This window comes from Serinus canaria, chromosome 25 (assembly GCF_022539315.1).
Source record: "Serinus canaria isolate serCan28SL12 chromosome 25, serCan2020, whole genome shotgun sequence".
NCBI lineage: Eukaryota > Metazoa > Chordata > Aves > Passeriformes > Fringillidae > Serinus > Serinus canaria.
In genome coordinates, this window is record NC_066338.1 from 2,196,513 (window position 1) to 2,220,983 (window position 24,471).

At 39.7% G+C, this 24,471-nt stretch overlaps 1 protein-coding gene across 4 annotated transcripts in view; it reads left to right on the plus strand.

The window, feature by feature from the left end:
* CALCRL (calcitonin receptor like receptor) overlaps positions 1-24,471 on the plus strand; it is a 70,918-nt gene that overhangs the window by 22,879 nt on the left and 23,568 nt on the right. For 3 of the 4 annotated variants that reach the window (XM_050983686.1, XM_050983683.1, XM_050983684.1), the window contains exons 2-9: positions 10,351-10,450; positions 11,456-11,600; positions 13,109-13,237; positions 14,152-14,264; positions 16,343-16,434; positions 21,500-21,626; positions 23,013-23,166; positions 24,356-24,416. In XM_050983686.1, the coding sequence (XP_050839643.1) occupies positions 10,400-10,450; positions 11,456-11,600; positions 13,109-13,237; positions 14,152-14,264; positions 16,343-16,434; positions 21,500-21,626; positions 23,013-23,166; positions 24,356-24,416 (872 nt within the window). In that variant the 5' untranslated portion in view covers positions 10,351-10,399. The remainder of the gene's footprint in view (positions 1-10,350; positions 10,451-11,455; positions 11,601-13,108; positions 13,238-14,151; positions 14,265-16,342; positions 16,435-21,499; positions 21,627-23,012; positions 23,167-24,355; positions 24,417-24,471) is intronic. The other variant, XM_050983685.1, reaches the window with a different exon arrangement.

The window sequence follows — 24,471 nt, forward strand, 5'->3', positions numbered from 1 at the left end:
GGAGGGGAGAAAATGTGCTTAAATGTATACATTTATGTGCAAATAAAATTTGTATGCAATTCATGACCAGAATAGCTGTGCTTGATGCACATTCCTCTGCTGTCACTATAGTGCCTGTAATAGCAACATTGTCATGTTTTATTACAAACTATTATAAACTTGTAATGTTTTATTACATTTGATGTGTAGTATTTCATACTCTTTTTCAAGTGAGACTCCAGTTTATCAAGGCAGGGATTTTTGTGTCTGATTTATGTGATATTTTTAACACCCACAGTACTTTATTTTGATTTTCGTTCAGGTAAGAGAGGGCGGAATACTGCAAAAGGATATGGAAAAGTCTGTTTGCAATTAAAGGAACAGTAATTGGACTTCAGGGACCGTGTGTAAGATACACTGGTCTTTCCCACGGCCACACCCTGAGCATATGATCTTCAACTGAATTCATGGAAACATTCACCCTGCTTCCTACAGATTGCAGCTGGCACTGTCTGTGAAGCTCTGCCTGGCTGGGAGCACAGGGGTTTGTGTGATAGTGTGGGATGCAGACAGGGGATGTGCCCAAGGAGAGCGAGGCACACAGAGCCAGCTTGCACAAATGAGGGATGTGGCACTGCCCGTGGCTCCAGGCATGGCAGGGAGGGCTGTGCTGAGCCTCAGATGTGTGTCTGTGGCTGTCAGACTGTGCCAGCCAAATTGGCAGCTCCCCCAGCCGCTGCTCTGAGAGCAGACTTTTCACAGCAGCAGAGGCTCTGCAAGCAGAATTGTCTCAGTGGGACAGAATCACTTCTCTGTTAACAGCAGGAAAATGGAACAGGGTGTCAGCTGAAGTATACAGACTTGTGCCTGTCCGGTTTTCAGCATGGTTGCTCTCTAGTACTTCAAAATGTGAATTAAGGCTTCAAGATGCACTTGCTGGACAAATTTGGAAATTAGAAAAGGCTTAGCTTCTTACTTTTAGGTAAGGATTATATACAATTTCAGCTGGAAGAAATTTTGCCTAAGTGGTATTTCAGAAAAGATATAGAAATGAATTATTTCACTTGGTGCTAAAGATTTCTACATAGTGATAAAGATTTCTGCTTAGATGCTAAGACTAAAAGACTGAGCTCAGGAAAAAAATAAATTACTCTTTTAAAAGTAAGTGCACCTTGACAATGATAGTTCATAAAGATCAACACTCAGATATGTTCTAGGTGGTTGAAAATGGCATTGCCTGTCCAAACAGTCATAAGTGCCCTTTGGGGGATTGTATGTAGCAAAACAAGCTGAGACTCTCAAGTTTATTTATACTGGTGCCAGTTATTTTTTGCCCGCTGTGTCCAGATCAGAATGAGGAGTACTGAGAGGGGTTACTGCAGCCACTGGGTAGCAGTTTGCATCTGCTCCAAGGATCTCATTTTGTTAAGCTGGTTAGTTAATTGCCCTGATCCTGTAATTGCCTTTTAAACTGACAACATCTCTAGCAAAGTGGTTTTTTCTCTGCCGGATGCTTCGGCCGGTGTCAGAGTTTTGCTTATGTCGAGATTCCTGTGGGTGTGGATGGAGCTGAAGGTCATTCCCATTTAGAAGACTTAGGAACAACCAGGGATAATACTTTCCTCAGTTAGGCAAAGCTAATGTTAACTCAGATTGACAGGAAATAATGTTAATGCAAAATACCATTTGCTTTAACAATATCTTGGAAGGAAATGTGGGCAGAGGATGGGAAAACCTGCTATCACTGCCTACATTTTGGCTTCCTTAAGATGACTTCTGCCGCTAGTCTGTGAGGAGAAAGAGAGAAAGATCTCCCTGTATATATGATAAAAAGGAAGGCTCTGGTTCTAAATGTAAAGAGAAAAGCTCTGATGTTGTTGTGTTCTTAGTCTGCCCTTTGGGGATGTGCATCCATTATTTTCTTCTGTTAGAGGTCACTCCCAAGCCTTTGCCCTCCTCTGCGTGGACATCAACAGGCGCATATACCAATATGCAGGTATAGAAAAAGATACAGAAGGTAATTTCCTTCCACACTGTTGAGATTAACTACCTCTGGTTTAACTTTCTTGGGTCTCACAGACTCCTTTACAGCCTGTGTGAGCCCAGCTTAAACCATTTGCTGTTAAAGTGCCATTTTAGTGATGCAAAGACATAGGAAAGATGGGGAATATCTGTATCTAATTAAAGCAAAGGAGGCAAGCTGCCCACCACTAGAATTCAAAAGTTTGTTTTGGGCTGCTGCTTGGTCTTGGCTTTTCTACAGCATGGATTAGTAGTTTTGATAATTTAGCACAGTATAACATGTATTGTCTAATATTCAAAGGGTGAAATATTCCAGAGCTTGCACTTTTGACTTCTGGCATGTGAAATTTTAAATTTAAGAGGAAATGTTCTGAACTGTGGTGACTTAGCTTGACCTGGTAAAGGCTTTGAAGTAGCTGGTAGTTTATGTTGTTTTAAGTAAGTACAGCAAGCTTAATTTTTCTAAAGCTGCCTTACATTTACCCGAAGTTTTTTGCCTAGTGAATGCATCAGAAATATCTAATGAGCGAAAATTTAAATATTTGGCGTGAACTTTCCATCTGAAATTTCATCCTTAGCCAGACTAAAATTATTGCCAGTGAAAGCTGCCTTGGGGATATTTTAGTTCTCTGTCCTGCGTTTTGGGGTTTTGCTTGGTCGTTGTTGTCGTTGGGGGCTTTTAAGTAAAAGAAAGAAGTGCAACACAAAATCAGAAGAATATAGTGCTTCTGACATTTCCATGAGGAGTTTATTGCTGCACTTTTTTTGTCAGTTCTGGTCAAGTCATTGACAAAGGTCAACCCAAAGTTGGGACACCGGTTCTGATGCATTGGCTGCACTTTGTTTATCCTGGCAAAAGCTGTTCCCTTTCCTGGCCACCTGCTCCCTCCCCATCCTGCTCTGAGCTGCCGCTGTGCCACTGTCCACCTGAAAATTAACAATTGCGTTAAAAAATCGTATTTTGAAACTTTATCGCCTTATTTAAAACTGAATGAGAATATATTTGTGCATAAGTATTCACCCTTCAAAATTCTAAATTTACTGAATTCACATTTAGATTCTAAATGTATCCTTTGGATTCACATTTAGATTCTAAATGTGAATCCAAAGGAAACTGGTGTAAAACCTGTGAGTTTCATAGGATGTGCTCAGCTGCCAAACTGGGCTGGGGCCAATGAGAAAAAGCCTGAGTGGCAAACTGAAAAACAACAAAAGTCCTGGTACGTTTTGCTTAACCCATTTTCCCATTGCCTTGTTCTGACCTTGAGAAAAGTCTTTGAACTGTGGCAATACTGTTCTTGTAAAAGGAGCATGTGTCAATGAAGAAATAACAAAAAACTTTTAAAACTCAGCCAGCTGAGAAAATTCCATCATGTCGTAAACATTTTCACAAAGAAACCTTTGGATCTCATTACTTGGTAAACAGCATCAAACAGAGTCATTCAGATAAAAAAAGGCACTGCCTGGAAGGGGCACAGAGAGCAGCAGTAGGCTCTGCAGCTTTTAAACAGCAGTGGCTGGGAAAAAAAACCCACTTTAGCATCTCAGCCAGGGGTGTTACACAAACCCTAAGGTCTGTCTGATGAGTTCATAAATTCATACTGCCTTTGCTTCAATTCAAAGCAGAAGTAATTTTGCTTGAAGGCGGAGAAGTGGTTTTTTTTGGATTTTTCACCTGTATTGTAGGATTTCTGAAGTTGAAAGGAACCATGAGGCTCATTGAGTGCATCTCTCTGCTCCTGCCAGGACTACCTAAAATTGAATCCTATGACTAAGAGTATCATCTATATATCTAAATGTATCTAGGTAACTACACTTACATACCTAGTAACAAGGTGGGAGCTCTCCAGCTTGTTAATAGCGTGGAATCCATGGGAAAGAACTAGTGAGCTATTCCCTTTTATTTAAAATGGCATGTTAATTGGAGCATCCATGCCACATCCCAGCAGTTGTTTTGAAAGAAGTAAAATTTCAGGGAAGTTTACCTTGCATATATTTTAAACCCATTATTTAAATTACTATGCCAGGAATATGATACAGTTTTAAAAATTTTTGAAAGGGAGTGCCAAAACTAAATCCCCTTGGTCCCTCAGCTGTTAGAATTTAATCATTCACTATTCTGCCATCACCTTCCTTTCTGTTAATAGCTGTTTCTAAGATGCTTGATAGTGGATTTTTAGAGATAACTTCATTCAGCAGAACAGCCTCCCTTCAAAGCTGCTTTGTGCTTGAGTGATTGCTCTGGAATTTCAGTGCTCCCAGAACTCTGAAGTGAACATGGTGAGTTACGGCTGGCAGCATGTGTGGCTCTGCTGATGGATTTTAGGCATCAAGATACAGATGGGTTAGGACTATGGGGTAAAAAGGGTTAAGCTCGTAAAATAAGGATAACAATAGCAGTCAAATAGCACTGGAAACTCTGGAGGCATTAAGGACTATAAACTGTCGGAAATCAGTGGCATCTCTTGACAGCAAAGCCCCAGCAGTCTCTCTGTAGAGATTTTATTTTGCCAGAATCTCTCTTGCCTTCCTTTAACAACTAGTTCCTCAGAAGAGACAAATAATTTTACTTTGCATCAATATTTTTAAAATTCCTATGCTGCATTCCTTTGGCAGGGTTAGATGCCCTGCTGACTTGTATCTTTGACCCTCAGTGAGTCCTTGCCATTCTTCCACATGGCATTGCACCATCTCTACTCCTGGATTCATGTGTCCTCAAGTCAGTAGGAAGTTCATAATTTTAGACAAGGAGGGACAGAGCCTTCATAATTTATAGGGATAGAATGGAAAGCACAAGGGCCAAGAGAAGACTTTTCAATGTAGAATCAAGGAGGAAATACTCTTACTGGTTTTATCAGTGGAAATCCTGTTTTAAGGAGCCAAAATTGGTGTGATGGACAAACCACAAAAAATCTGTTCTGCAGTCTGCTGTATGGAGAGGAGTAATGTTGGCCAAGGGCAGAAGTTGCAGAATATGCCAGAGGAAGAACCCTGTAGACACTCCCTCCTCCAAAATCTTATTTGGGGAGCTTTGCTGTGGTGGCACACTTTTTGCTCAGGTTATATATATATATATATATATTTTTTTTTTTTTTGGTTGATTGGTTTGGATTTTGCCAGGACCACCTCAGAATAACTTGCAACGTCATCCACACCTGTGTACTGCTCAAAAGAAGTGTTGGAAAATAGAGGAAAACTAGCACCACTAGCACTCTGTCATAGGTTCTTGCAACTTTAGGTGTTATTGGAACTGGCCATGAGTGTTGCCAATTACTGCTAGTAATTTCTGTTGGGTGCAGGTGACAGAACTTATCTGAATGGCTGCCAAAAGCTATTCATGGGAAGAAGCACCCAGGAGTAATTTAATCTGTGTAATCTCATATGCAGATGGTTCTGCAATCTCTGTGAGGCCTCTGGCATGCAGCCAGAGCAATACAAAAACAATAGCAAAAAGTGTGCTAATAAAGAGAATACAAGATGTGCAACATCCTGGTGAGCCAGTCCAAGTTTCCTTCTTGCACCGACCTGCACCATGAGACCAGCACAGCCCATGGCCCAGGAATTAAACAGTGAGGACTTTCTCCTGCTGAGCTGAACTGCCACCTGCACAAGGAAGGTGCTGTAGAATAACTCAGGGATAAATTGGGATGTGCCACTGTCTTTCTCTATTTCTTTTAATCCCCAAGAAGACGGTAAATGCCATTATGCCACAACTTCTTCCTAGGGAAACTCCTGGAAAGAAAGGTAGAGCGAGAATGTTTGTGTTTTATGAGAGAGAATGTTGTATATTATTTACCTTTACTTTAAAGCTGCATATTATCGGGAGAATGGAGTCATTCCCACACAATTATGGGATACCATTCGGCAGTTTGTTCAAATCCTGGCAGAAGTGATTCCCTCAGAAAAAAGGCAGATTACCCAAAGAGGAAGATTTCCAAACTGCCTTGCACTGTTCTCTGATGTAAGTGTGGAGATTTTGCAGCCCATGTCCAGGACTCAGTGAATCTGGTGTGTGTTATTGCTTGGCTGGTGCTGCCCACTGGTGAAGCCCTTTTAGTCAGAGAAGTATTTCCCAGAAAGTTTGTGTGAGTGAAGATACAAGTGGAGGCTCTATCTGTAATTCCATTGAGGCTGCTAGTTTGGTTGGTTTGGGGGAGTTTTTTATTGCCAGTGCAGTTTGAACAGAAATTCAAATTAGGGACACTTAGAAAAGTATTGGGCATTTTCCAACTTGTTGTTTTTTCCTTTATGTTGGGCTGAAACAACCAAACACTGCCTGAATACTTCAAGTATTTTAAATACTTCAAGTTGTAGGCCTCTCTCCAAAAAGAACCAGAAGTAGCAAAGTGTCAAGAAAATACTCATTCTGACCCCATTTTCAGATGAAGGTTATATATCTGTATGCAAACATGTTTAAGTCCAGTGTTACAAGGTTACAGCACACTGCAAGATAAATAATTTACTCTGCAAAAGTTTTGTGGCTTTCTCTTTGTTGTCATTGGGAATGGTTGTTTTGTTGGCTTCTGGGCCAATTAAAGATTACCAATTGGTGAAAAACGTTTGGGCATTTATGGATGGGCCTGCAGTGCCGTAAGGAGGCTCTCTCTCCTGTCCCACTCCCACAGAGTTGCATTCTCACTTGAAGTCAGATTTGAGACCTGCTTGAGGTGGAAGCTGCCTGGTTTTTTTTTTTTTGTTTTTTACAAATTGTGGTTTTCTTTTTAATGACTGCTTTTTTAAAGCCTTTTACTGTATGGTTGAAAGGGCAAGTGTCTGGAGCTCAGCAAGGGTGCCACTTACTCCTGGGAGGATGGGGAAAAGTTAAAAGTAGAAACAGCTGATGAGGCAGGATGGCTCTGTAGAGAAAGCAGGAGGAAAAGAAATGGGAACATCTGTTAAAGCTATACTAGTGACTATTGTGACTAAGCCCAGCTTGCAGTTCCTTTTTAATTCCTCATTCTTCAGTAGGTGTCACTGCTATCAGTGACAAACACAACCTAGGCCTTGGGAGTATCATTACTGGCAGCTCCTTTTTTGTTGTTGTTTTGCTCTGTTTAATTTATCCCAGTCTTCACTAAATGCACAAACATGCACCAGAAATAAAAGATATTTCAAAGATCTGGAATATCTGATTTACTGTTACAATTCCCCATTCTTTTCTCTCTGATGTTGCCTTTTAGTGGAAAATACTTCAGCCAGAGGACTGGCAGACTCAGTTTCAGTCAATACCTGCCATGTCAATCCCAGCCCTACTGGCTTTTGTGCAGATTCCCACTGTCACAGAGTGGAGTCAAGGGATTCATTCAAGACACTCAGGTTAATCTCAATCCAATACAGTTCTCTGCCCCATGATGGACTTGTCAGATTTACAACAGTAGAACAACTGGGGAAGCATCATTATTGAAGGAAACCTAAGAATGGTCTCTTTTCACTATTAATTTCTTGTGTGCCTAATACCTCCCAGCTTTGAGAAGGAAAGAACTTCCAGAGAATTAGGTTTGGTTTGTATCTCATGAGAGCAGATGATTAACAAAAGCAGCCTGACTTTCTTAGCAGCAGCGGCTTGCTGCCTCAATCAATGGAATGTATTGCTGTCCATCCCTAAGAAAGTTCTTAATTGTCCTTGGAAAGGTCTTGTCCAGACTAACTGCAATAAATGCTGAGTGAATGAATTCATGTAGTAATGCAAGAAGCGCTTTCATGAAGTTCAAACAGGCATCTGAATGACCCCTTCACCCTGCACTTGGTAATTAAGTCCATAAGTAGAGATGCTTAGAAAAGGGCAGTGGTTGGGGATTTTTTTCTCTCTATATGTTAGCAACTGAGAGAAATGAGTGGAAAGCATAGAGTGCATAATAGGCTTGACTTTACACTTTATCTCCTGGGAAGAGTTAATAATTTAGCAGCAGATACTGGAGCAGTTGATAGGAATGTCTACAGAACTACTAGGTATGGAAAGACTTGGACCATTAAAGGAACTGAGCTAAGGGATGACTTTTGATATTGTGAAACAGAAGTAAACTTGGACTCTGAATCAAAGCAGATCTTTTCTGCCTTTGTTTATATGATGTTGTATCTTCTAGATAAATTAAAATAAGCAAGGCTAAGTGAGAGCAATATACAAACATGCATTTTAAATGTCTCATCCAACATTTGTTTTAGCATAAGGATTTTTGGAACTCTTGTAGAGAAAATTATTTTGAACTCTTGTATACATATATAGAAAAACACACGCTAAATTATTGTTGCTATTTTCTACTTGTGGTTCATCTCTTGGCTTGTCCTGTGTGCATCATTTGTGGGTTTTAACCCTGCACAGATGTGCTTTGTCATACTTGGGAGAGAAAATATTGCTGAATTACTTTACAGTAAGTTATTAATTCCAATTTCCTTAGAAGGTCAGGGTTTTTCCCCCCAGGAAAACAGACACAGCTGTAAATGAATGAAACATGTAATAAGTTCTAATTAATCACACTTGCCCCCAGTTTTCATGCAGAATTCAGCTCATATTGCCCTTCTGTTAATTTAGATTTATTTTAGATATCTGGTTTTATTCAAGCCTTAGCCACTGCACAAAGATGTTTAAATTTTTCTTTAGCTAGCAGATCAAGGTCTTTAAAGTTATCTATTCACTTTGTTTCTTATCATGTGGATTTTGCAGGTAATTAGTAGCTCAAACCAAGGATATATTTCATGTATGCTAATTGGTCTTCCTCTAAATGTTTTAAGATCCTTCAGGTTTGAATTTCAGAGCCTCACCTGTGCAATTGGCAGCAGTGTTCCAGGAATGCATGCCACTGGTAAAAATAGAAGGAAGATTATGGATACAACTTTAGTTTGGCTTAAACAGGCACAGCTGATTTTACAGCACATTTCTTGTCTTTGCAGCAGGCTGTGCAATAAACAGCAGTGATTTCATATTTAGTAGTTCATCTGTCCTACAAGAAGCTGTTTATTGTACTCTAGTTGTATTAGGAGGACCCAGTCCCAGCATAAAAGCAGAAGAGTTTGATGTTGAATGTTTGCTTTTGTGACTGGGACAGGGGTGAAATGAGCTTTTTGTACCATAATCTCTGCCTGCCAGTGTACAGCCAGTTGTTTGTCCTCCCCCATTCTCTCACAGCACATCACTGCTGGAAAAGAAAACTTCCAGAGACAGAGCACATGTGCTGTGAGCGGGATGTGGCCTGGGCCAGGATGCAGGTTTGTGTGTGGCACAGCACCCACTGCCCTCTGCATGCTCTAGCAATGGGCTCTCTGAGCTGGGTGAGGACTTTGGGTATGCAAGGATTGTGTCTTAAATCACATTGTGAAAGTTGGAGTGAATTCATCTGTACCAGGGACCTAAGCTCATGCACATGTTATTTCTTCTCTCTTAGTTCAGAAAAGCTTCATTAATGCTGCTGCAGTGAGATACTTGGGGTTTTGAAATGTGGTGTAGCTGTAATAACTAAACTGAGTATGCAGAGCTCTTTTGTCACAATGCAATCAGAAGAAGAGGTCTTATCTCAGTTCCAGGCTCAGCTTTGTGATCTTCTCAGGATACTTCAGGACACTGAAATCTTAAAAGACAAAACTCCTTGACATTTGCTTTCCCTTTGGGGCAGCTGTCACGGCAGGGTCACACTGAATAGATGGTCTACGTGCTTCATAAATAATTGGGCATATTTTATGCTTGGGGTGAATTTTTCACTTCAAGAATCAATTCCAAGAAGAGTCTGCAGTGTAAGGAGGTCATACCTGGTTTGGGTATTTGTGTTTTCTTCCAATGACAGATAAAGAAACTACAGGTACTACAGACACAGAAACTATTTTACAGCTCACAATGAATTCTTGCATTGCTGCTGTCATCCTTGAAAAGCTGGAAGTTCAGGATGAAGTGGCTTCTCACTAGATCAGTTACTCCAGAACTGGCAAAATTAAATATCAGGAGGTGGGAAGAAAATGGGAAATAAATGTGTGTGTTTGAACATCTGAGTGAATTTGAGGGAACTGACCTGCAGTTTTCTGTGGGCTCCCAAAGGCAGAGATGGCCAGAGTGCAGTTTGTGTCTGGGGCTGTTTGCTGTGGGGTTGGTAGCAGGGTACAAAACCCTCTGAAGGTGTTGGTTGAGGCACTGGAGGCAGCAGAGCAGGAAAACCCTGCTCTGCTGGAGCTCAGTGCTGAGGATCTGAGTGCCTTGTTTTGGTGCATCCCTGTGTATTTCACATGGCATCACTTTGCATGAATAGAAATGGAGAGCACCTCCACCAATTTGTTCTAGTTCAGAAATAAAACGTAAAACTCTTTTATCAGTGTTGGCTTTCATTAATTGTGAATTTTTTTTAATTTTTTTTTCTTCTCTTGCAGTTTGAGTTCATTCAGCTACAACATAAGATTGACTGCACCAGATAGAAAAATGACCAAAATCTGGATCACATTTTTGCTGCTCTTCTCATTGGTTACTATGGTGAATCTTATGAATTTTTAAAATCACTTCTAGCTTTAACAACCCTGTACAGAGTACCACAGAAATTATTAATAGGGAAGCACAGAAAGAGCTGATCTTGTGTTCAGATGTAGCTCCTGCACAACAGGATCTTTACCTACCTTCTGTTATCTGTTAAATTCCTTTGGCAAAGGAACAGAAATAGTTTTTACCTCTGCTGAATCCAGCATCTTCTCTGCTGGCTCAGAACAGTAGCAGTGAACAAGTGACGCAGAGACAGGACCCTGCCGACCCCAGGAAGAGCAGGAGGAGACAATAACTGAGATTCAGAGACATCCTCAGAAACTGAAATTTCATCCCTTGCACTGCAGTGGTTCAGTATTTCAATCTGCAGCTTTGTTTTTCTGTGTAGCTTAGTAGCTACCCATAAAATATTTAATTACTATTAAAAATGCACTCAAAAGCTTCAAGTTTTGGTCAGTATCAACTTTCCTAAGATTTAAAAAATTTTTACTTTTAATAACTCTCAAAGTGGATGTCTTGTCTTTTGAATAACATTCTCTATTCTGAGGGTTGACTTTATGGCTAACCTGACTACAGAGAAACCAAATAGCTCTGGACAAGCTAAATGCTTCAGTACAAAAAATATGTGGAAGGTCTTTTTACATAAAAGATCATTTGGGGCCTGACTGAAATGTCTTTTAGACTAAACTTTGATATATTTCACTGGGTTTTACAAAAGCTGCTCATATGCTTCTGACTATCTCAGTGGTTTTTATGCACGTTGCCATTCCTATTTACAAATCTTGCCAATTGTTCCTACCCTGTGCTCATTCAGGAGGTATTTATCAAGATTCAGCAGTAAGAATTGCCAGAAAAACATAAAATCATATGGTCAGTAATAAGATTTAAAGATCACTCTCTTTCAGTAAAATAATATTTAAAGTACAATAGTTGAAAAGATTGATGTTGAAAATGTTGGAGCTTGTACTTGTGATTTGCTAAAAGAAGTGTTTTTCCTCTTAGTTTTTTGCCACTGCTTCTCCAGCTGAAGGACACCAGAACTCCACAATGGACATTGCCCAGCTGAGTGTTACAAGGAATAAAATCATGACAGCACAGTATGAATGCTACCAGAAGATTATGCAGGACCCTGTTCACAAGAAAGAAGGTAGAGATTGCTTTCTCATGAGGTTTTACTAATGTAACTGGCCAACAGATATTATTGCAGTAATTCAGGGTCCTGGAGTTATATTAATTTCTTATCTTGCTAGCAATTATTTTTCAGGTTGTAACAATATTTTCCCAATTTTTTATAAACATCGCTTCAGGATAACATGAAGTATTATGTTATACTATCTGCCCATAGCACCACTTCAGATATAACACAAAGCTTTTCTTTCTGATGAAATAAGAAAATGTTAATTTAAGTAGATATCTACATTAAAAAATCATGACTGATTAATCTTACCACCTTATTTCATTTCATGCTCTTTTTATACCTCTGTCTGCCTGGTCGCATCTGCCTTTAAAAATTGTAAGTATCTTAATCCACACAGTTTCCCTGCCCTGAGGGTAGGGAAACTGTGTCATTACTGGTGTAATTACTGCTTTTGCTGGTGTCATTACTGCTTTTCCTGGTAAGTCACTCAGAGCTGACCTCAGCCACTCCACCTGTTGCTGTATTTACTTGGAAGGTTCTGGAAATGCTGAGTGGCTTTTGAGGCAAGGAAAGGTGATTGTGTTCTTCTACAAAGAGATTTTTCTCTTCTGAAATGATTCTTTGGGGGAGCTGAGTGCCTGGAGGTCAGGAATGGATACAGATATGGCAGTGTAAGCTCATGCCTACAGCATAAGGGGGCCTCACAGCTTCAGAAGGATCTGCACAAATTGGAAAATCTTCAGATGAGGAGGAATTACACGATGTTTGAGAGCTGCAGCCTTTGAGATGGGGACATTCATTAATCAGCCTTTGAAAGAAAACTGAAGCGAGATAATAGAAACATCTTGAAAGTTGTAGGGAAGCACACAGAATGACTGTGTCATTGAGTTTTGGGAACGAAGCTGCTTGTAAAATGGCAGCTCATTCTCAAGGAGGTTTATTTAGATCTTGAAATGTGTGTGAGCAATGAGGCACTGGAGCAGGCTCTTGAGGGACACTGGATTCCCTGTTCCTGGGGCACTTAGGGAAGTGTTTGTCCACAGTGGCTGCTGCAGGCTCAGCCCAGCCTGAGGCAGAGCAGCTGGGGCTGCCTCCCAGCCGGGCTTTCTCATGGCTTCTGGGATACCACTGTGTACTCTATGGATGAGCAAACATATGTGCAGGCTTGGTGTACATCCAAAATATAAATAAATTCAGTAAAGCTGTCTTTGAAAGAGTGAGGCTCTTTGCTAAGGCACATTATTGAGTAGGAAGCACTTTAGGGGGTTTTGCCCGCCATGTTCTAGATCTGAGGTTTGCCAGTTGTAGATGTAGGCCATTTCAAGGTGAAGGAGAAAAGACTTTGAAATGTGTTCAAAGAAATGTATGTATAAGGAGCTGTCTCTGCTAAGTGAAGTTTTAATCAACCACTGCCAAATCTTTTCTCTTTTTTTCCCCATTGCTGCAAACCTACCTTACCCAGTCCTACAGCTTACCTTTGAAAGACCATTCTGAAGGAAGAATTGTTTTATTCCCAGGGCACTCTCTGTTTGCAGGTCCTTACTGCAACAGGACCTGGGATGGCTGGTTGTGCTGGAGTGACGTTGCTGCCGGAACCGTGTCAGTGCAGCGTTGTCCTGACTACTTTCAGGATTTCAACCCATCAGGTATGAGTGCATGGACTTCTCCATCACTGTATTTCTCACTGAAATGAGAGTCTGAGGGCTTGATGTCTCTTGTTTGCCTCACTCAAGTCATTAATGCTCCAGGATTTCAGAAACTCAAGATTCGTTATTTGCGTTTTCCTTTTATCTCATAGAAAACTGACAAGTTACTTATTTTCTTTTCTGAGCTGTGTCCCTGAGAGATTCTGTAGATTAGGCAGTAGGAATTGAAGTTAGATTACACTTTTTTCTTCTTAGAGATGAGCTTTTCTGACAGACAAGAAGAAACATGACTTACTGCTTTACCTCAATTTAACAGTTGAAGTTGACAAAGAGTTTTTCCCACTTTGAATCATTTCCTGCTTCTGTGGGCTAAGCTTTGTGAGCATGTGGAAAATGTCGTGGATTTCTTTGTATTTCCCAGGGTCTTTTCATGCCTCTATTTGATGATAGAAATCACTGTGTTTCCAGCAATTTTCCAGTTTGGTTCTTGAGCAGTTTTGCTATTTATGTTTTCCTGCCTGTCCAATACTAATTTATAGTGGTAGGATGTTAGTTCAGTTCCCATCTTGGATGTTAAGCAAGACATTTAAATATTCTTGTCCCTTCATCTGGTAGTTCTCTAACAGTTAGTTCAATGTATTTTGATACTTAATGGATTGGAGAGGGAAAATCTATTTGTTTTCTTAAGGAGAATGACATCATTGCTTGCCCTTGCCAAGCAAAAGCAACGGCCTCAAGTTTCTCAGAATTCATAGTAACAAGCAAAGTCTCTCTAGTCATATTAATAAAGCTGTCATTTGTTTGCCAATCTTTATTAAATACTTGGCATCAGGAAAGAGAATTTCAGTGCTGACTGTTGTGTTTTTCTTTCACTTTTCTTCTTTTGTTTTTCGTTCTGTCAACTTTGATTGCAGAAAAAGTTACGAAGATCTGTGATCCAAATGGGAATTGGTTCAGACACCCAGAAAGCAACAGGACCTGGACAAACTACACCCAGTGCAATATCTATACTCATGAAAAAGTGAAGGTAGGAGAGGAATGAGTGCATGGTACCCACATCAAGAAACTGACCTGAGAATCAATACAAGTTTCTATACATCAAAAGTAGGCTCTTTACTTGTGGGGGTCTATGTGTAGATGCTATTTTTATAGACTTCACTTTATCTTGAACATGCCCATCCATTAAAAGACTTAGAAAAAGAAAAACAAAGTCTCTAAATGACCTCTTCGAATTCCTTTGTGATATGTGAGGATACAATGGGCAAAACTGCATATTTTGCCCCGTTCCCCAACTCTATGTCCACTAATATTCCTTATGTTTATGTAACATTCAGTCATGGGAAGAAGCAGTAAATTGAAAGTGTAGGTTCCCAAGAACCAGGAATACAAACCACAGACCAGGACCGGCTTTAAATTAATTTGAACCTCATGTTAAAGGGCTCAGTAGTAGCAGAGTGTGTCAAGAAATCTGACCTGTAATAGTTTCTAACTGCCTGCACCATTGCTCTTGAATGCCTTAGGGTACTCACCTAAAAACCATATTGGGCAAAAGATAGTTACAGATGATAAGGCACTTAATTATTGCTTTTTCTCATATCATGAGACTTTGATTTTGCTAATGGCAGTTTAATTCTATTAGCAGAATTGCCATCATTCATTGATTCTTGCTAATATTGGGCTGGGAATGGAGGATATTATTCAGAAAGGAGCAGATCTATGACAGTCCCTCTTTATGAACAGTGAGGTAGTTCCCCTCAGGCTGTTTTGCTAGCATATTTCAACTCTCACAAATCTGAAGCCATTGTATGGAATAGCAGTTCCAAAGGCCTTGTTGCAGTTGTGTGTTTTGCTCAGCAGCATTATCTCATCACCGTGCCTGGAAGGTGAGTGGGGCACTGCACAGTAACTGGGGCTGTTGTGCTTTGTTAATTCTCATTTTTACTGCCCTCAGCAGTGCTCCCTGCTGTACCATGCTCTTGTGCCTATTCTAAAGAGTGGGGCAATCTCTAAATCCTTTAAATGCACCTCTGCCAAGGTTGGCCACTGAGTGAGGGGGTGATACAGGATATGGCCCTGTCCCAGAACAGCTGTTGTCATTTATACATCTCAAATTTTAGCATTTTGGGGTAACGCTCAATTCTTCTCACTCACAAACTGTTCACTTTCCAAATTTCACAATAAGTTCCATTTATACCTCTTGCATTGGTGTTTGGGTTTTTTCTTTTTCAAGGAAGCTATCTCATTTTAAAAAATAATTGTGATTTGAAAATTTCTAGCACACATCAAGAGTTACCTTTGTGTCATCTTACAACCTCCTTAAACTTTACCTCTAATCTTTTTATCATTTTTTTAAACCTCAAAAGTCAGTATATATAGCAAGCTGCAACTACTCTGCTCTAACTTGGAATGGTAAGTTCAGGGGATACACAGAGTTTGCAGTATGTGAGCATTTGTATGTGTGCTCTAACTCTCCCTATGGAACCCAAATAGTTGTGCTTTATTGTGTGAGTATAAAGTTCAACCTGAAAATCTTCATTTCCCTATGTGCCAAATGATAACCTTACATTTAATGTAGCAAGGTTTTTTTGCAAGACAGGTTCCATGACTGAAAGCAAAGGCTTGCTACTTTCTGATACAGCTAATTAGCTAATTAATATATTAGCTACAGGAATGAATGATAACATGAACATATTCAAAATTTTAAATCACCAGTTCCTTTTTTTAACCTTTTGTATCTACCCAGATTTTCATACTTCCATATTTGGCAGCAGGCTTATTTAACATAACATATTATAGAAACATAATTAGGACTATTTAACATAATAGTCTTCACTGTTTTTGAGTCATTGTCAATTTATTTCATGCCCTTCCTGAAATACTCAATAAAAACTGAATTTCCAGTACCATAATCATAGCTCACTCTGAAGGAAGTGTCTTTGAATGCTGAGAAAAGACTTGTTCCATCATTACCTGAGATGGTTTTGGGTTTGGTTTTTTTTCCGTATCAGTGCTGTAGTCACTTTAACTGCAAGAAGAGATTTATAAATATGTGCTTTATCAGCCGTAGCTCTGCCTGAATCACTTGGCATTGTTTCTGTGTTGCAGACTGCTCTGAACTTGTATTACTTGGCCATCATTGGACACGGACTTTCAATTGCATCACTTCTGATTTCTCTTGGCATATTCTTTTATTTTAAGTAAGTATATTTAAAATCCATCATCAAATCCCAGTGGTTGCCACAATCCTGGTTTCAGTGCTTTGGAACACCAGCCATCCAAATATAATTAGATGGAGCAGGAAGCTGAAGAAAGCCAGTATATAGGTTTGCCATTGGACTTCATATTGTAACAAAAATGGAGGTTTCTTTTCTCAGAAATCTAAAATCAAAAACCTGCCACCCAAAAACTGAAGAATATATTGAAAATAGAAAATGGGAAAATGTTTGTTCACTTTGGGTTTGTGATGTCTGGATTTTTTACTGCTAAATTACAGTATGATACTGGGAATTGGACACAGTGATCCTTGTGGGTCTCTTCCAAGTCCGGATGTTTTGTGATTCCAAGCATCAACTGAACTAAAGAGCAAGTGGGAACCAAAATAGTGATTACATTTGATAGGTGCAGTAACATTCCAAAGTGGTACTCACAAAATATGACAACTGTAAGGGAAGTAAGGCTAAGAGCTACAGTAGAAATGGAAATAATAAGAATAATCCCATTTTTTTAATTCACAGTATTGTGTGTGACAGGCTTGTCATCTGCTGACTAACAATTATGTCACCTTCTTGAAAGGAAGTTTGAGCAGTGTGTCACCATTGTCCCAACAGCTTGTAATACAATACACAGGCCTTTTGAAATTAGTCTTATAACTTCATATTTGGTGAACTTTCTTTGCTTCCCTATGAAAGACTCCTTTTCTTTTCTTTTTCCTTTAAGAAGCTGCTGAGGCCTGGCGGAAAGGTGAAGCCAGGAGTGTTGCCACATGGGCAGAGCTGAGAAAGACAAGTTGTTCCCTGTGCCAGCTGCTGCTGTGCCCAGAGCAGGCTGCCCTTGTCAGCCTGCTTTAATCATTTCATAAACACCTTCTCCTTGGCACTGCACATCTGCTCCTCACATTCTCCTGCTCCTGATCCAGCTGCCACACTCCAGCCTCCATTTCCTCCTGACATTTAAATAGCAATAGCAGGTACTGCCAGTGCCAGTGGATGCTGCTCTTCTCATGCTGTGGGTTTTGATTAGGTGGAGGCAGCTGATAGCTGATTTAAAAAAAAAAGTTCTCTTTAGTCTGTCTGAAAGCAGTGCTCCCATTTTAGCTGTGCATTATTTCCCCAGGCTTCCACAGCATTTCTGCAAATCCCCAACAAACAGGAGTGTTTAAACTTTGTAGCCTTTCCTTTGAAAATCCAGTATTCAAGATGGCATTTCAGTTTTTTTCTGATCTCGTTTCATGAGGAAACACATATAATTGGTTTTCAATCAATTTCTTTTTGTAGTGTCTGTAAAACCAACACTTCTCCTTTCCAAATTCACTTTCCTTCCACAAACTCAATGTGTGAAATGGCTCTGAGTCATTATAAGAGCTTTGATTTTGCATAAAAATGGACAGTACTATTGCAATGAATGTCACAAAGTTTTGCAGACTAAATACCTAATGTGACAGGAAAAATGCTTTAACACCTGGGAAAAGAAAAGGATTTGGAGTAGGAGATGATTTTACAAGTTCACAGAGAGTCAAGCATTATTTTTCTGTACCAAAATATGAAAACCAAAGTAATTTCATCTTTGCTTGTGGCACTTACTGCAAAAGCTGGTGATCTGCTGTGCTGTCATCCTGTGTCATGTTTGTCTCACCATCCAGGGATTTTCTTCTCTGAGAGCAGGATCATCCTTCCTCAGAGACCACATGGAATGAATCCAGACCCACAAACCACATTTTCTAGACTGTGGTTTATGTTGGGATATAAAAGGAAATTACAAAATTCAAAGGAAGCTAAAGAAAGTCCTCTGCAACCTGTTCTCTTGGGATGTACAGTTCCTCTAAAGTATTTTTAGTAGCAGAAGGGTATTTAAGGACCTAGATTAATACCAGGATGTATTATGTATCAGCTAAGGCTTGGATATTATTCATAGCTTTAACAGGTGGACTTTTTTTTTTTTTCCTATTGTGGGGGGTACCTTTGAATTTGTCATTTCCAAAACATTTAATCTGTAAGTCAACTGACAGTTTCCAGACAACATTTGCAGGATTCCTGATCATTAAGGTATCTTTAGATTTGACTAGAAATTTGGATTTTTTTTCTCCAAAGGAAATGTCAGCTGTTTGGGATTTGAATTATTTTTTAGGACTAAAATTTTTCTGCATTTTAAATTTTGCTTTTTCTTCAGAATATTTTCTCCTTGGAAATACTTGTCCAGCTTGTGACTTGTGCTCCCCCAAGTGCATTGGAGTTCTTGGTTTAACAGAATGAAATGGGTCATAAGCTTGGAACTCTGAACATCTGTGAAAACTCATCTATGAGACATAAAAGTAACTCCTTGCAGTGTCTCTGCTTTCTCATTGTGACATACTCGAGATCATGCACGTGTTGCAAATGTTAAAATAATTGTATGTTTTTCATAAAGAACGAAAACTGAGGCAAGAGAATACTTTAAAAAGCAGTGATTTAGGATAAAAGGGAGCTGCAGTTTCAAAGACGCCCCCACCCCTCCCCACAAAAATCAAAGCAGCCAAAATAAAATTAAAAAAACCTCAAACAAACCCACCTGAAACAAAGGAGGTTTTGATCAAGTGTCACATCAAATCCCATGACAGCATTCACAGAGGAGAGCAGCTGTGTGTTAAAGAGAGAGTGGGCAAAGCACTGATTATTGGATTGTTGTGGAGACAGAGCTACCTAAATCACCCAGTTAATGTCATCTGAACTGATAATTCTCCTTAGGTCCTTACGTGGATCTTACTGGTTGAGTTTTGCAGTATTGAAATACCTTAAAAACTTAGATCTCAAACCCACTTAGGGGCTTTTGAAAATGTCACCCTTTTTTCTTTTGGAGAAACTACCTGTTCCCAGTTCCCAAGATATACAGGAGTCAAAAAAAAAAAAAAAAAAAAAAAGGGAAATAGATAATATAGTAGGAAGTCTATTTTTATTTGAGGTTTGATTGAGGGGTTGGTCATTCAAATGTACTTAGATCATAGACATGAGAATTAAGTGATTAAAGGATATTATGTCATTAAGAAAAACGGTCAGAAAAAAGGGTTATAGGAGGGATAACAGAAGAGAGAGGGTGGGGAAGCTTAGGAAAAATCTCTTTATTACCAAAACCAGTTTTTAAATGTCATCAGTCTTGCTTTCTGTTTCTTGTCCGGTGATCCTTTCAGTCCTTTCATGCATGGGTGGAGGTGGGTGTGGATGGGTGTGTTTGAATATTCAACAGGAACAGCTGCGGGATGACCCGGAGCGATGGCCCCATTAGCTGTACGTGCTCTTCCTGGGCTGAGCCTTGAGTCTTAACAATAAGCAGACAGAATTCCAGAGCTGTTCAGGACTTGTTTACACAAAGCCCTCCGCTGGAATCTAGCATTGTCTCTCTTTTCGTATATAAAACATACAGGGAAAAAACCCACAGAAAAATATATTTGCAAAGAATGTAAGACCCTGCATGTTATAATCATTAAATTTTATCCTTTTGGGGCATTAAAGCAAGACTTAAGTAAAATCTTAAAGAGCCTAATGGAATATTTTTTTTCCTCAAATTCATATGCAACCCTGTTTTCCGTATTTTCAAACTTTTTCTTTTGTGTTTTCTTCAGCCAAATGACACGTGCAACCAAAGTTTCCTATAGGTCCCTGTTAAATGGCAGCACTGTTTTCTAGAGGGGTTTCCTTTTCCTTCCCCTGTTTTTAGTGCCATGGGCTTGGACTGTCTGTCTCAGGGCTTGCACAGTGAGTACTGTGAACTCAGTGCAGGGATCTGTGGGTGCTTAGTACACTGCCCTTGTGGGAGCTGCAAGGATGCAGCCAAGTTCTGCCCTATGGCCAGGCTTATGGGGCTGTCCTTTTTTTCCTTTGGGTCGCCTTGGTTGTTGTTTCATCTGTCAGCAGTTTTCAATACACTCCTCTAGCCTTTGTGAAGATTCCATATCTGCATTTCTCTGAAAAAATGTAAAGGTCTCCCTTCTATCCTCTCAAAATAAAAATTATTCACCGACGTCCCTCCTTTATCTTTTCTTCCAGGCATGCTATTTGAAGAGGCCAGAAAACTGGATTTATTATTTTTTTTTCCCTTGCGTGGCAGTTTAGACACGTCCCCTGCTGCCCTTTTGAATGTCTTTCTGATTTTTCTCAGTGGCATGTGTGTTAAGTGGTAGATTTTCTCCCCCAGTTGGTCATTCCCAAGGGTCAATCAGCTGCTCTCCGTCTCTCTGGCCATTAACTGGAGACAGGCAGGTGTGGGGACTCTGCAGCAACTCGATGCCGTGTCTGAAGCAACCCAGGAGTTCACTGAAAAACTTGAAAGAGAAGCAGTCCTTCCTCCTTGATTACACTAAGTTATTCCTGCTTCCTCTAGAATGGCAGAAAAACAGAAAGTTGCTGCACCTAAATTCAGCATTCTTTGAGATAGCTGAATTTCTGTTGGGTTTTTTTTTATCTTCCAAAGATATTCTTTCTTTAATTTTATTGCAAGATTAAAAGCAAACTTTAGAAATTAACGCTGTTAAATGCAGTTCTCTAGGGATTTTATAATTACGTCCTATAAATTTTTATAACTTAGTTATACACAAAAGTCAGGGGGAGATTTGCATTACTTTGCTTATTTAGATCTTTCTCTAGCCATGGGCTGAAGGAAAGAGAATGACAAGGATGCGAGTAACAGGAATTACCCTCAAAAGATCTGAACAGATTTGGGTAAATGGAAACAGGGTAAGACAGCTTCATCAAGCACAGGTATGATAGGTAATTAGGAAATTCTTCCAGTACTAACCAAAACAAAAAAAGTAAATCCTCTGAAAATTATTATCAGCATTTAAATAATTTTCAGCTGGCCACTACAAAGCAGATCCTTCACTGTAAGCATATTGGATCTAAATGCACTTTCTTTCTTCCCTTTGCTGTATTAAATTTGCTCTGGACATGAAGAAAGGGTTGATGTAGGGCTTGTTAGTGAAATCAAGCGCTCTAGCATTTCCAAATGTCAGAGTTGTCCCCACGTACACATAATTGTCCTCCCATGTACTCATTTGTTCTTGTTTCTCTTTTCCAGGAGCTTGAGTTGCCAAAGGATTACCCTGCATAAAAATCTGTTTTTCTCTTTTGTTTGCAACTCTGTTGTAACAATAATTTCACTGACGGCCGTTGCCAACAACCAGGAATTAGTTGCAACCAACCCAGTAAGTGAAAGTCTGTTTGGCAAAGTCTGCTTGTTTGTAGGTGAGTGGCTGAGAGTGGTGCAGCAGAGGTGGGGGGTGCACAGCTGATGAAATGCTGTGTGCAGTGCTCCTGACATCTTGTCCGTGTGACAGCAGACGTCTCACAGTGCCTGGCACACTGCACTTTCCAGGCTGTGAAATAGGAAAAGTGGGGCTGAGCTCACTGAATGCCTCTTCCCAGCTCCACAGAATGGCATTTGCCCTGAAACAGCCGCAGAAAAGCCGATTCTAGATGGTTGTGCTTTATTGCGAGAGTATAAGGTTCAGGGAGGCTGACAGCTGAATTCACCAAGGAAGGGCAGGAAAAAAGGTTTTACAAGGTGTTTTGGATCTGTCTGCTAGTTTCTTATGGCTTTAACTTGGCCATCTTCAGTTAAAATAAGTACGATTTCTATTTTTGCAACACAATATTCTAAAGATGAAGTACATAAATAAATCTATAGATCTGGGTTTATTATTTAGACATGGAAGATAAATCTCAATTCTGTGGAAGTTAGGTTAAACCCTGCAGAAGCTGAATCAAGTAAAAAGATAATTTCCTTTTCTCCTGTAGAAGCAGTCATCAGTGTGTTGGAAAACATACCTGAGAGAGCTGCTAATAATCATCATCAAGTGAGTTAGGTAGCAGAAAATGGTAAAACAATATCGGATTTTGGTTTGTTTTAAGCCAAGTGGCAGAAATAGAACAATCAAACAGGCAGCAATATTGGAAGAAGGGAAAAAAAGGATTTAATGTGATCAAAACTTCAAGTTAGCTATTGCTCCTTTTTCACAACCTCACATTTTAGATTTCCCAATAAATTATATTATAGCATTTGAACTGTAGAATATATTTTGAATGAAGCTAAATACAAATAATAAATGCCAGGCTTCTCCAAAACCTACTGTGAGCTCTCAGTCCCTATGTGCAGTTATAAATAGGTTAAAACCAGAAGTATTGTAAGCATTTTAAAAAAATGAATTGTTCTCTGGGCTAGTTATGTGTTGTGATGGGTAAAAACTGAGAGGGGATTACTGTCAGATAATTTAAGGATTTGGAATGGTTAAGTGTGGTAAGATTTGCAATGAGGCAAAATATCATAGCAGCATTCTGTCATGCTGGAGGATCTCAGGTCCTTGTGTTTGAAGAATAAAAATCCAGACTCAGTTATTAGTTTTATGTCACTACAAAGTAGGGGGTTGTAATGTCATGAGAATTCTATTTTGAAAAGTAAATAAATACGTAATTGTAGTGTAAAACAGAATAAACATTACTTCGAGTGGTATCTTTTTTCCACTTTGCAAATAAAGCTCTGAGATTTCTGGAAATTAAAAATTTATGTTATACATTTTTTTTTCTCCCTGCAGATTAGTTGCAAAGTGTCACAGTTCATCTACCTGTACCCGATGGGTTGCAACTACTTTTGGATGCTGTGTGAAGGCATTTACCTGCACACACTGATTGTGGTGGCTGTTTTTGCTGAGAAGCAGCACTTGATGTGGTATTACCTTCTTGGCTGGGGTATGTGATTTCACTTTGTGCATTTTCAGGTCAATGCAGCCTCTTCCTCCTTCCAACACCCCTACCTTTGCCTCTCTGAGCTGTGGCTTTGAGTGGAGATGGCACACCCCAGTTCTTTGTCTGGAATGTTTTAACAAGCTTAGAAATATTAATGTGGGAAATTGTGCGTACCTCTGCTGAGAGAGAGATTATGCATTTCTGGAGACAGGAAGTGACTCCTCCTTTGTCCAGAGAAAATAGTCTCCTATTATAAAAAAGACCTTAAGAAGTAATTATTCATTGTTCCTCACATCAAAGATGTTTATTCAGGAATGAATGTTTGTTTTCAGAGAAGTCTCTCCGTGCTGAGGGTGGAGGGTCAGAACTGCGTCTGAGATGGCCAAGGATTCATTTTTCCAGCACTTCCATTTGACCTGTATTGTTCACTAAGCAAACACAGAATAGCTGTAACTGATTATCTCAAGTGGTATCAGTATCAAAACCAAGAAGCCAAACCCACTCACTTCAGATAATGCACAAGAGCTTGCTCACAAAGTGAAAGTGAAGGCTCTGGCAGCCTCCCTGCATTGGCACACCCAGCTCCAGTGTGATGGGTACCTGAGTCGCTGTACCACCGCAGGCACAGCTGGAAGGTCACAGGTGCTCAGCAGCTCCTGAAGATCATGCACCACCAGAGTGTCAAGGGCCCCAGATGACTAATTTGCTTATTCTTTTTAATTTTTTTCATTTGGCTTAATTTCCTGAGTCTAATTTCAAAGGTTTTTTTAGATACAGCATGGTGTTGATACTTTTTCCTCATACCAGTGAGAACATGTTCACCACTGTTAAAGCTGTGCTCATGCAGGCAACCACCATTTTCATATTACCTTCCTATTTGCTGTAACTGCAGATTGCAGCCTGAAAAGCATCTGTTAATGAAGATCACTTGTTGTATTCTAAAAAGTTGATTTGCCTTTCCTGTGTGTTGCTGTGGATTTCTTGGCAAGTCAGTGGGAATAAGGTTTCACACAGCCCTCAGAAAGAAATCTAAGGAAAGAAAGTTTAAATTGGTCCACGTTAGTTCATTTTCTCTGCAGGTACATAGTTTGGGTGAGGTGAAAATACAGAAGAGTCCTACAAAATATGCAAGTTTGCTTAGTTATTAACCAGGTTTTACTAATGAAGAAAATACTGGCTTTTTTCTCCACAGGTTTTCCACTGATCCCTGCCTGCATACATGCTGTTGCAAGAAGCTTATATTATAACGACAAGTAAGTAGCTTCAGCTTGCTTTGCAAAACTTTTATATTTTCTTTAAGGTAAAAAA